The 12,341-nt window shown below is 49.1% G+C and overlaps 5 protein-coding genes across 5 annotated transcripts; 1 reads left to right on the top strand and 4 right to left on the bottom strand.

The window, feature by feature from the left end:
- Positions 1–103: 103 nt before the first annotated feature.
- N7508_002535 (putative flavin dependent monooxygenase) lies at positions 104–1,616 on the bottom strand (the record flags this gene model as incomplete). Its single annotated transcript, XM_058460601.1, has 2 exons — positions 104–1,496; positions 1,546–1,616. 2 exons carry the CDS (start codon positions 1,614–1,616, stop codon positions 104–106), a joined length of 1,464 nt encoding a protein of 487 aa, XP_058324133.1.
- Positions 1,617–2,097: 481 nt separating this feature from the next.
- On the top strand, positions 2,098–5,926 carry N7508_002534 (uncharacterized protein; the record flags this gene model as incomplete). The annotated part of the gene is made up of 2 exons (XM_058460600.1): positions 2,098–2,484; positions 2,540–5,926. The coding sequence occupies 2 exons, from the start codon at positions 2,098–2,100 to the stop codon at positions 5,924–5,926; spliced, it is 3,774 nt and encodes a 1,257-aa protein (XP_058324132.1).
- A 194-nt stretch (positions 5,927–6,120) lies between these two features.
- On the bottom strand, positions 6,121–7,498 carry N7508_002533 (NAD(+) diphosphatase; the record flags this gene model as incomplete). The annotated part of the gene is made up of 2 exons (XM_058460599.1): positions 6,121–7,343; positions 7,402–7,498. 2 exons carry the CDS (start codon positions 7,496–7,498, stop codon positions 6,121–6,123), a joined length of 1,320 nt encoding a protein of 439 aa, XP_058324131.1.
- Positions 7,499–8,598: 1,100 nt separating this feature from the next.
- N7508_002532 (uncharacterized protein) lies at positions 8,599–10,077 on the bottom strand (the record flags this gene model as incomplete). Its single annotated transcript, XM_058460598.1, has 1 exon — positions 8,599–10,077. One exon carries the CDS (start codon positions 10,075–10,077, stop codon positions 8,599–8,601), a length of 1,479 nt encoding a protein of 492 aa, XP_058324130.1.
- Positions 10,078–10,495: 418 nt separating this feature from the next.
- On the bottom strand, positions 10,496–12,051 carry N7508_002531 (questin oxidase family protein; the record flags this gene model as incomplete). Its single annotated transcript, XM_058460597.1, has 5 exons — positions 10,496–10,593; positions 10,643–11,038; positions 11,091–11,450; positions 11,510–11,812; positions 11,883–12,051. 5 exons carry the CDS (start codon positions 12,049–12,051, stop codon positions 10,496–10,498), a joined length of 1,326 nt encoding a protein of 441 aa, XP_058324129.1.
- Between the last annotated feature and the right edge of the window lie 290 nt (positions 12,052–12,341).

Here is a 12,341-nt window from a genome sequence, read left to right as displayed (position 1 = left end):
GTCAGGTCTATACTTAAGACCTCGTTGTTTTCACTTCAATCCCAAACCACAACGTAGTATATGTCTATTTGTGCTCTATGTCTATGTGGAGTTTGTACGCTAATCATAAGTGGGGACCTTGTTCCCGTTTCCACTCTTCAAAGTCGAATCCGAGTTCTGCCAGACTCCGGATCTGGCCTCTGGCCTCTCCTTTCTTCACGAAAGCCCGTCTGATATCGGGGAAAAGAGCCCGCATCCACCTCTCCTTCTCGCCCCATCGGGGGCCAATTTTGCCTCGTCCATCATTTGATAACCCTGGGCGTGGAGTCGCCTTTTTGGCCCAGTCGTGGAGGAAGTTCAGATAGTCTGCATCCGCGGGGAAGTGAAGGATATGAAATGACTTCCCATCTCCCTTAGTATTTATTTCAGATTCCTCCCACTCACGCATGGCATCTTTGGGTGGAAGTGTAAGCCGTGCAGACCATACACGAGAGAAGATAGCAGCTTGGGCCTCTGCCATGGGGAACGGAATGACCCTTTGCGGAAGAACAGGGAATGCGAGCGTCGGGTGCTCTAGATAGAATAATTGTTGATAAATGTTCGTCGTTCGCCATCCATGGGTGATAACTGGTGGGTTGAGCGAAGACAAGAAAGGGAATGAATAGAAATAGCCAGTACAGAAAACAACTGCGTCGATTTCTTCTTCAATACGGCCATCCGCAAACTTGATGCCTCGGTTGTGTTTTGTCGGCGGAAGGAACGCGACAATTTCCGGGCAAATGATTTGATTGCCAGCCGAAGATGCAGCCAAATATGATTCGGATTTCTGGGAGACCACCACTTGGCCTTTGCTCACTTCATTGATCTGGGCACCGATGTCAAGACCTGAGGCAGAGCTGCCAACCACTACCACCTTTTTATCTCGGAAATTTTCTGGCGAGTCGTAGAATTTGGAATGGGAGATGACACCGGGGTAAGATACATTCCAAGCCTCCATACCTGGGGCACCCGGTAGATATGGGACGGTGAAATGGCCACTTGCAACCACAACAGCATCAAAAGTTTGGGTGGTTTCAGCACCGGTGAGAAGGTTCTTTGCTGTTAAGTCCCATGTGCTAAGACCTGCATTCTTAAGCTTCACATCCACAACTTGGGTCTCAAATTGAATAAGTGATTTGATGTCCTTGGCATAATCCTCGAGGTACTGCTTCACGGTCCGGTGCTTGGGGAATAGCTGGGCTTCCGATGGCCAGTCCTGGTCCGAGTAACACATCAATTCCTTAGGAATATTGGTTTCCAGTAGGTCATAGAGCGGAGATACGAATATTGCCTCTCGCTTGCCCTGAGTCCCATCGATCCATATCGGCTTCTCGAGTGGCTCGTTGGGAGTTAGATGAGGAACAGTGGTTGACAGCCCAGATTTATATGAGCTTGCATTGTAATTCCACGCTCCACCTACTGAGCTCCTTTGCTCAAAGACTTCGATTTGATCAAAATGTTTCTCCGCGAGCAGATATCTGGCACTGTCAGCGTGCTGTGTTTTGGACGAGATATCACGCCACATACTTGACTGAAGCCAGGCCAGATGGCCCAGCGCCAATGACAGCTACTCGGCGAATGGGATTTTTGAGTGACATTCTCCCGATATAGAGCCAGTGTTCCGTTGATTGTAGCAAAGAGTGCTGGATCGGAGATGGAGGGGAACGCTGGCGCCATTTGTGGAGCTATGAGCCCACACCTTACGGAGGGACGGAGTGCAGATCAGAGCATGAGAGGCTATTGTATCCAGTGATTAGTATGATGCTAGCTCAAGAAGCTGACATGAAGACTGAGCATGACAAAAATAGAGACAAAAATACCTGAAATTCAGAAAAAAAGACAGCTTCATTGATCGAAGTGGTGTAATTCTGTTCCATAAATACCGTTCATACCCATAGTAGCGGACCAGTGATACACATGTATTACCATAGCACAAAGCTGAAGATCCGACTTTCTTTGATCTCAACACTTCCCTCCTCCACCTCTGTCTTTCCCTCGCATTTTTACTTGTATCTTTATTTGGTTTATGATACTCTCGATGGATAACCGACGGAGCTAAAGTCGAGCAAAATCGGCGTAATGGACGCGATCGAACAATCTACACAGAATGCGCGGGCGCATTTGACACAGGTCCCAGTCGCCCAGCTTTCTCCAGACCTTGCGCAACCGAGCGAAAAGTTTATTGTTGCTGTTGTAACGCTTATTTGGCCATACTCGTCCTCGAAAAAGTCTCTGAGCCTTTTGCTGGCAGAGCCAGATGCCCGCCTACGACGACCGAACGGACAAGTGAGAGCCACATTTCATGGACGCGTCGCGCAGAAGATCGCAGAGTCGCATGTTGGAATAAGAGATACAATCCATCTTTCTTTGGCATACGCCAAGTTTATTAGCAATGAAGCTGTTACGCAGACACCGGGGAGGTCTGTCGCGTGGGATGCACACTTTGAAGATGCTGTGTCTCTCGAGGTAAGCGACTGCCTTCTTGCTCTGCATCTTGCAGAACTAACAGTAACTGATAAAGGTCCACCGGTCTTCCGAGCCTCCGTTAACGATCAGCGTTGAGCCACAGCCGACTGTGCCATCTCATGTCGAACTCGCACCTCCGTCGACCCCCGTTCGCCAAACGGCCAAGCATGGATTGGAAACAGTGTGTGGCATGGGCTCTTGGGGATCGCCGGCATTTATGCAATCCGCTCGGGACTCATTTGGAGGATTAATCGATACGTCGCGTGACCCTTTTGCAGACGATGGCTTTGTGCCCGGAACAGGAAGGAAGCGCCCGCGATACAGCTTACAACGGGAGGATTGGCGGCTGGTCGACGAGTCTGAGAGCTCAGTCGACAAAGAAGTTCCCGTGGATTGGTGGGAACAGACTTTGGAACATGAACTTAACGCGGAGGATGCGAATGGTCAACCTTCAGATGAGCCGATGGCAGACGCTGCTCCTCTATCCGATTCGGAGAATGCACCCCTTTCTGTATCGGTGTTTGCAAAGCCTTCTCTTGAACTAACGGGTAGCATCATTGAAAGGCGTGCAGGCGAGTCAAACAACAATGCCTCTCAGGAATCATCTGATATCCCCGGCCAAGGACCTCCAGCTTTTCCTCTTCCAACCGACACACCACAAATCCGACCTATCCCCTCTCCTGGGCTTCCGATTCCCTCGCCGCTGGTATCAAATCACGCCAATTCCACTGAATATTTCACTTCATGGTCTGCGTCTACGCAAACCGAAGAGATTCGTTCGGTTCCTGCGGAGACAGCTTCCATCGCATCACCTCCTGAATCTGCCTTTGAGACTCGGGAGATCCACGAGTCCAACATGACGGACGAGACTCCTTTCATCGAATCTCTTGAACCACTTGTAATGGAGCCGATCGAGTCAAATATTGCATCTCTTCAAGCGGAAGCCGTTCTTGATACTGATTCTCTACTTCATGACATCTTGGCACCGTCTACAGGATCAGAAGATCTACCGAATGAAGTAGATATTGAGACAATCGAGTCCCCGTCAACCGTAAATGAACCAAGCATTGCTCAGACCGATGTTGAGATCAGAAATGACGACGAAGTTAAACAGCCAAGTGAAGATAAACGCCTCGAACTGCTTTCTGTGGGAGACCGTGATCTCCAACGGGAGGATGAAGACATTCACGAGAATATGCAGGCTGTTCAGCCGGAAGGCGAGATTGATAATGAGGAAGATTCCTTGTCAGATTCCGAAATGGAGATTCAGTCAAGTGGCCAACCACATTCGACATCTGTCCTGGATGCGAATAAAGTCAAAAAAACTGAACCCACTGCGAAGCCCCCTGGGGACCTCGACAGTGGAGATGAAGCCGGTGCTTCAATCGAGTCTTTAAGTGTTCCTCGCTCGCGCAGTCAAAGTTACGCTGAAGAAGATGTTGAAATGGTAGAAGGAGAAGAACAGTACGATGAAGAAGCCGACGATTACGAATCACAATATGACTACGATGACGATGAGGACCACCATGTGCCCCGTTTAGGCACACGACTAGAACAAGAAGAATTTAGCGGCGATGAAGCCAATGTCGACAATTCCACTGACGAGGACTCAGAACAAGAACGGAGCTTCCCCTCACGCCCTGAGACGCAAGAAGTAATCGTGCTCGACAGCGACAGCGAAGATGAACCTGCTCCTAGTCACCCGGCCGTTTCCACTTCTCAATCCCCTGATGAAAAAGACCGTTCACAGAGTCCTCGATATGACCAGTCTATACAAATGTATGCTGATAGAGCGGAGAGCAATGAGGAATCTTCCGGCAGCGACCAGAGTGAAAAGATTGATGAAGCGAACGCCTATGAATCAGATGACCAAGATGATCGGGTGCATGACAGCGACAAGGCTGGTGAATCATCATTTGAGGGATTTTCGGGAGACGAAAATGCCCAGGGTGATGAACAGGAAATAGCATTAGTCGACCTGGAACAGAATCACGATGTTCCGATGGCAGAATTGGAGCACGAAGAGCAAGATCGAGACTCTGATTTGATAGCTGGCATCGAGTCAGAGATGGAACAGGTAGCAGATCAAAGCTCTGACGAGGAACAACCTGGTGATGCTTATAGAAGTGTGCCCGATGTACCTGAAGCTATTGATCAGCTACCACACCAAGATAATGAGAATATGGCCGATCCTGTCGTACTCTCCGACACCGAAAAGATTGATACATTCTTCGACATGGACGGCGCGTCTGATACAGACATTTCTCTTTCATTTGAAGAGGATGCAGCCGACTTTATATCAGCGCCCGAACAACCCATCGAAACCACTGAGATCACCTACCTTGATCCTCAAGTCGAGCCCTTAACGCCAGAAATCATCGTCTCTCTATCCGAGCAACAACTTCCAACTCCAGATCCTACCCAAGAATCTGCATTGCCTAATCAAAGGGGCGAACCCAAGACATCCCTCACAGGTGAACAAAATGAACAGCTGGACCTTGATGCACATTTCCCCCATATGCGCGCCGCCGGTTCGATTCCCCCGGAAAACATTGAGGATGTTCCTGCGCCAGAGAACGCGCACGACCCTCTGGAAAAGGAGTTCGGTCTCGACGGTGCCACAGATTACCCAAGCGAACGCCAACCCTTGGAGGTTGTCATCAGCACCGAAGCTCCAGAAACACCGGAAGTAGTCGTGACAGAGCCGCAGCCTTCAAATCCCGATCGCAATGCCCCTGGATTACGCAGCAAATATTCCTATTTCGCTCCCCTCGCCACACTCATCGATCACTACAATGCTCTGGTAGACACTATCTCAATCGTCCACGAAGTTTCCCCAATCGCCAAAGCCAAAACAGGATCAAAGGATTGGTTCATGACTATCCAGCTGACAGATCCTTCCATGGCTGGCACAACTCTCCAAGCCCAAATGTTCCGACGCTACAAATCCACCTTCCCATCTTTATTCGAAGGCAACGCCGTTTTACTACGTGACTTCAAAGTCCGAAGCTTCAACCACACCATCATGATAGTCAGTGCAGAAACCAGCGCCTGGGCTGTCTTCGATGGATCAAGTCCAGATGCACAGGTAAAGGGACCTCCTGTCGAATATGGCTCAGAGGAAAGTGAATACGCGTTAGAATTGCATCAGTGGTATACGGACATGGGTTCTGCTCGCATTGCGGATCATCAGCTTCAAGCTTCCATCGAGAGGGAAAGCATGGATCGTGAAACGTGGGTTACTTCTCAGCCGCCGAGCGAGTCCGAAAGTCCGGATTCTACCCGGAGCTCGAGACGCACTCGTAGGGGACGACACAGCGGACGGGTTACTATTCATTCGCTGAGGGATGGTACTCGTTATATCGAGGTTGGGTCTCCGAATAGTCGGGGTAGTGATAGCATTCATGAGTTGCGGGATGGGACTGTGTATTCCAACCCGTGAAATTGGTCTATCATTTTCATGTTTCATAGCCTGCGATTCACTTGGAACTTGAATGGATATCAAGGTGAATAGTGTCAGGATACCCCCAACAAGACCATAAAAACCCTAGCAAAATACCAAAAATTAACCCCAGTATATCGTTTAAATATACACCTCTATTTTCTAAGTACCAATGCAAATTTACACAATCTAAATCAAATCTTAGACTGCTTATCAACAGCAAAATACTCAGCGCTAGCAGCAGCCCGAATCAACTGGTTAGCAATAGCGGTATGAGGCGGCAAACGCAAACCACCCTCCTTATACTCAGGCCCAGCCGAGCCGCCCAAATCACTAGTCCCAACCCTCAACGCCTCCTCCACCTCCTCAATCTCAAACCATTTGGCATCCTCCAATTCAGGATCATGCTGCAGAGAAATCGTCTCATGAGCAGGATCACTAACCTGAGCAATGGCGCCAATCATCAAATTAGCAGGATAAGGCCAAGGCTGCGACGAGTGAATAACAACCCGCGACAACGTCACACCAGCCTCCTCCCACACTTCTCTCCGCACGGCATCCTCAACAGACTCGGCAGGCTCGATAAAGCCCGCTAGCGTTGAGTACCAGTTTGGTGGGAATCGCTTCGACCGGCCGAGGAGGATGCGCTTGCCGTCGGCTGAGACGACGGCTACGATTATTGTTGGGTCTGTGCGTGGGAAGGATAGGTTCGACAGTGTTGTACGGGTGTTGCAAGCTGGTCGTTCTTCTGTCTTGCCTGTGGCTGTGAGGGCCTTGTCTGTTGGTGGGCAAGCGCGCTTTGTACCGGCGTTCACGCCTAGTGTTGGGTGTCCGCATGTTCCGCAGAAGGTGTTACGAGTGTTCCAGTCCATCAATGCGCGTGCCTGGGCGTAGATAGCGGCTGTTTCGACGGTCAGTTTATTTTTCTTGCCATATGGTTCGAGGTAGTTTGAGGTGGGTTTGGACATACCTTCATCAGCGGAAAAGGACATAACAACTCGCGCGTGGAAGAAAGATAAGCCCTTCGCTTCCATGGTGCTGATCACATCCTTCGCTGCAATCTGCTGTTCCTCTGATCCCTTGGGCGTGACATCGACTGCGAAATAAGGTGTGCCGGAGTAAATCTTCCAAGCAAAACCACCTTCCTTGAGACTCTCATCCAAACCGAGGAAGATCAAGGTAGGATGCGTCTTGCGCGAATCATAGTTCTTGATCATATCCTCCTCAGAGACATCGAACATGTCATTGGGCACAAGCTTGCGCACCTCATCATACTTAGCATAATGCAGTTGCGCAGGCGAGGGAGTCAACGGCGCAAGGTTGTTCAAGAGGACGAATCGGGCAGACGGGTGCTTCAAAGCCGTTGAGAGAAATGGGTGGTCAGAGCGCAGGAATGATAGACGGTTGATTGGAGAGCCTGAGTCATGCATTAGTATTGCTGTTGCACATATATGTGTCGTAGGCAAATCCCATACTAGAGAAGTAGTTCACCGTCTCTCTTCCGAAGTGGCGGGACAACATGGAATCCGCGAGCGTGTGAGCCGGGGCGGGAATCTGGGGAGCTGTGGTCATTCTGCAAGTGCGCAATTACAACTGCTTGCAGTGCAGATCAAGAAAAGACACAATCGAGTCTGTGAACAGAAGTATTTGAAATATTCAGAAGTTGGAAACTGGTCGAAATAGCATTAATCAGCGGCGGAGGGCGGGGAAGCGGAGTTGTGCCGAGGCTTGGCAGGTCGGGTTCCTTAAGACAGACTTCATTTTGTATATGGTGTTGACTACCTATATCCGTGGATGAATGGGAGCTACGTTCAACGTGCATTGCAGGACATCATCTATTGCCATGTCTTGGCGAACTAAACCTAGGGCCAATAAGGTTGAAAGGTTTTAGACTAATGACTCGCAAGGTTATAGTGCAAAAGATTCTGTTGCTTTTAGACCCTTCAAACCCTCATATCCAACGTCAACGACTTCTACATCTATATCAACCCAGCCTCGGGCCTTGCTAGTGCCAGAGTTCCTAGAAAATGTACTGCTATACCTAGACCAACGTACTCCGCTCATTTCAGCACAGCGAACATGCCATTCCTGGTATGACTAGATTCAAAGTTCTCATGCACTTCAACAGACTCTCTTTTTCAAACCGCTCAAAGCTTTCTCCTTAAGAAAAACCCAGAACCCATTACTGGCAGATTTGTTCCCGACGATTTTGGAGCATGGGTCAGATGAAGAGGTCCTCGAGTGCGCTGAGGCTTTTCATCTATATCTCTAACTTTCGGCCGAGGTTTTCAGGCTCTTAGCCACGGTTGTTCAAAATGAACTCTATCTCAATTGCTTCCTAAAACCCTCCTACCAAGAACGAATTAGCATAGGACATATTTATTAGGTTGATGTACATCGAAAGAATACAATTTCCATAAGACATCAGAAAAGAAATTGAAGTAGATACAGAGCTTGTGGCTCAAAGGAAGTGCAGTGAAATAGAGAAGGCGCCACATAACCAAAAATCCTCGCGAATCCATGCAAGCCAAATTGAAGAGGAAAAAGAAACACCTGAAATGAGAAAGTCAAGCACGCTGACGGGCAATCGAAACGGATAATTTCGAGTTTTGGGTCGCCATGAACCATATGGACAGTTTTGTTGTTTTAGAACGAAGTGGACAAAGATCAATTTAGTCCTTCCAGAACCAGCCGTTCTTCGACTGACTTGATTCATCGGACTTGGAATCTCCCGGCTGAGAATGAGATACCTCGACAGTCGAGTCGGTTTCCTCACGACCATCAGCAAAACGCTTGGTTTTAACAATCTTGCTTTCAACCGAACCATCGGGGAGTCGGATGCGTTCTGTGCGGGTCATGGAAGAGATGATACGAGACTGCGCTGGTTCAGAGGCGGTTTCAACTTTCTCGTTCATAGTTTTGCTCTCGATCACAGTTTGAGTCTCGATGGATGAGTTTGAAGATGTTTCAGGAACGGATTTTTGACTTCCGCCAGAGACAAGCTCTAGCCAGCTCTCATTTTCATCACTGATGTGCTCATCATTTACCTTAGGAACACCGCGTCTGTATTTTTCAAGCTCTTCCTGCTGTTGTCGTCGTTCTTCGAGAAGCATGCGTAGGAGCGGGCTTTCAGAGGCACCACGGAAGGACTCACGCTCACGGTTTTCCATGTCGTGCAAGAAGCGCTCGTAGAGGTCTAACTCACTTTTAGCTTCTTGCTCGTTCTTCCGATCCGCGGGCTTGTCCTCTTTCTCGGATAGAGACCGATCCTGCTCCGTACAACCAGAGAAAGTAATACCCGACCAAGGATGACCCTCTGTGCCTGGTACATACTTCCATCGGTCACCCAGACTTCCGCGCTTGACCAAACCTTGCAGCCAATTATTCCCGGTCTCCGATTTCGCAGGCGCATCGCGATTAAGCATCGACTTTCCATTTTCAAGTCGAAGTAAATCCTCGAAAGCGTCCCGCCACTGCGGTTCCAAAGGGTCATGGTCGGAGTTCAAGCTCAAAGACGACATAATCGATGAGAAAACACCGTTCTCACGGTACGTGCGGTATTGTGCTTGGCGCTCTAGGTGAAGAGGCGAGTATGGACTGAACATAATATAGGCGATCGGCCAGGTCGGTGAATTGGTATCCTCGAACATATCCGGGAGGAAGAAGCTGCGGTTGGGGTTGAGGAGATGCGACGCAAAGGGGAAGACGCGATCCTCAAGCCAAAAGCGGTCGAAGAAGGAATCGAAGCCGAAAAAGTCGGAGGGTCCGTTGCACCATTTCCTCCATGACTGTGAGTGCCATGGGTCTTCATTTTCGGACCAGCGTGACCTGGGATGTGATGTGTTGTCTGGGTTGCGTGAGTTGTCGTCTCCTCCCGAATAACCATTTCCGCCGTCTCGGTCTGTCGAATTGCCCTTTTCTCCTGAGTTATCGCCGGTTCTCTGACGAGAAGTCCTGCTTTCGTAGCCGTGGTCGTCTGCGAATATTTCCCAGCGGTTGTTGTGAGGTGGCGTTACCATTGAAGGCAGCCCTGTGATAGATTGAAGCATTGTGGAGACCTGTTCATCAGCGTAGCGCCGGAAGGCGACGAACGGGTTGCTCTCATCTCCAGGGTATTCCCGCTTCGAACGAGATTTGTCGTCATCTGACATGTTGAAGTGAAGATGTTGAAGATATTGAAAAAGATATGAAGGATGGAAGATGAGAGGAAAAGTGAGAGTCGTTGGGGTGCCCCACTTTACGTGATCCCCAATGTATGTTTGTTTCGTCTCTTGTCTCTTTGTCTCTGTTCTCTGCTCTCTGCTCTCTGCTCTCTTCTATCCCATACTTCTGTTATTATATGTCTAGAACTACCATCTCTTCTCTTTACACTTATATGATTTCTAGCTCGGATCTTCAACTCTACGCTCATCTACAATCTCTTTCCTGTTGAGCCGCTGGCGTCATGAAGGGACCCACCGCAGCTACCGAAGTGGAACCACACTCACTGTACTTCAACCTCGGTCAATTTGGTATACACGAAGCATGCTTGTTTCACAATTTGAGAAGCAATTATTCAAGGAATATTAATCACATATGGTCATGTCCCTGAGATTCCCAAGCCTCATCAAAGCCAGTGGATCTGATCCACATGCCATTCTGACCCTCCCCAACGGTGGAGTCGACAGCTATTGAGAATTAGGCTAGCCTGACAATGCTAAAAGAGGCGCAACTTACCGATGTTCCCGATTCTCAGCCACATATCTCCATTGATCGGCATCTTATTCTCGATCCCTTGGCAGACCCGCTGGCCATGTGCCACTGCTCGGGCCAGCTTGGCTAGATGTCCGTCGTCGGTGCTATGGGATACGGCACGTTCGAAGATCTGGGGCCAGTCTTCCTTGATGGGGTATTTGGCTACCTCGTCTACGAAGAGCTCTGGTGTCCCGCGTGAGACATACATTAATAGGTCGATGCGTCCTTTCCATTCCATCAGGCGCAACTTTGATCGCTGGCCCAGGTATGGGAGGTTGACGATCTTGGACAAGAAAATGGATGAGTTGACACAGTGGATGAAGAAGAAGTCAAGTCTCATTTCTCGGGTTGAACGCTGTGCAGCGCTGGTGTAGTAGACTGATGAGACAATTCAGCAGTGATTCATCGAAGGATACCAATGCATACTGACCAACTGTGTTAATCATATCTGCCAGTCTCTCTTCCACTTGATCTTCCGAGACTGTGAACTGAGCGGCAATTTTGAGCATCTGCTCCGGAGCTCTGGTCATCACACCATCCTTGATTTTATTGGAATCCGCCCACTTAACACTGTCAACGAGAGTCTTCTCCGCCCGACACTCGTTCAACAGCTCAAGCAATGACTTCTTGCCAGCCACACCAACACCAGCAGACATCTTCTCAGCAGGAAGGAAGAAAGCCCGACCAAGCCAGTCGTCATGCACAGCTGCCTGGGCTAAACCCTGAGCCACAATCGCAGGCTGGTTAAACTCCAATCCAAAGCAGAGGTGGATAAGCGGGTGAATCAAGCCTGAGCATCTTAGTCTGCAGCCTAGCCTAACAAGAAGGGCTGGATGAGTATACACGTACCACCAAACAAGCGACATAGCATATTCTCGGCCCTCTCATCCCCAGCAAAAAGATATTCCGCAAGAACATCCCCAACACCCTTGGCGTCAATCTCACCCTGGAAAAACGCCAAGTAATTGGAATAATTCTTCTCCATTCCAAGTCCAGCCCGGAACCCATCCACTTCACACATAGACTGAACAACACCTGGATCAACGGGTTTCGCAGGTCTTTGATAGCTCACATTCTGATTGTAGGCGTTCTTTATATGTTCAGGGCTGGCACCTAGAGCATAGATACTCAATAGGTGGTGGGGTATGTGATCTTTCCCAGTCAGCAACCACACATCATATTGGAATGGATAGATGAGATGACCAGAGGATCAAGTACATACTGTGAAATCCCATATCATTGAAGAAAACATGATGTTTCTCCATATCATCCTGCAAAAGCTCACTAGTAACCCGCGCCGTATCCTCCCTAACACCAGCATTGAAAACACCAGAGTCCGTAGCAGGGACGAGATGAATCTTCGTTGCCGAAGCTGAAGCTGAAGAAGTCATCTTGGCACGTGCGTAACCAGAGTTGTAAGAACGCGGGGAAAGCTTGAAGCACGGTGAAGATGGAATGCGGATCCGAAGTTTTGTGCAGAATCGATTGATTGATTGTGTTTGTTTGATTGTGGAACGAAGCTGGGGTAGCATGTCCCTTTATGTAGATGTAGATGTCGTGTTTATGGAGACCAATGGACCGTTCCTAAATGTAATCATCTCGGGTTCGGTCATTCGGGGGTCCGTTGCTACGTCATTGCTATACAATTGGGTCTCCGGGTCTGGGCCTCTTGCTTACAAAG

This window comes from Penicillium antarcticum (assembly GCF_028974205.1).
Source record: "Penicillium antarcticum strain IBT 31339 chromosome Unknown utg000002l_segment0_segment0, whole genome shotgun sequence".
In the NCBI taxonomy this organism is placed as follows: Eukaryota; Fungi; Ascomycota; class Eurotiomycetes; order Eurotiales; family Aspergillaceae; genus Penicillium; species Penicillium antarcticum.
Note: the sequence above shows the minus strand (reverse complement) of the source record. Positions and strands in the feature narration are given on the sequence as shown.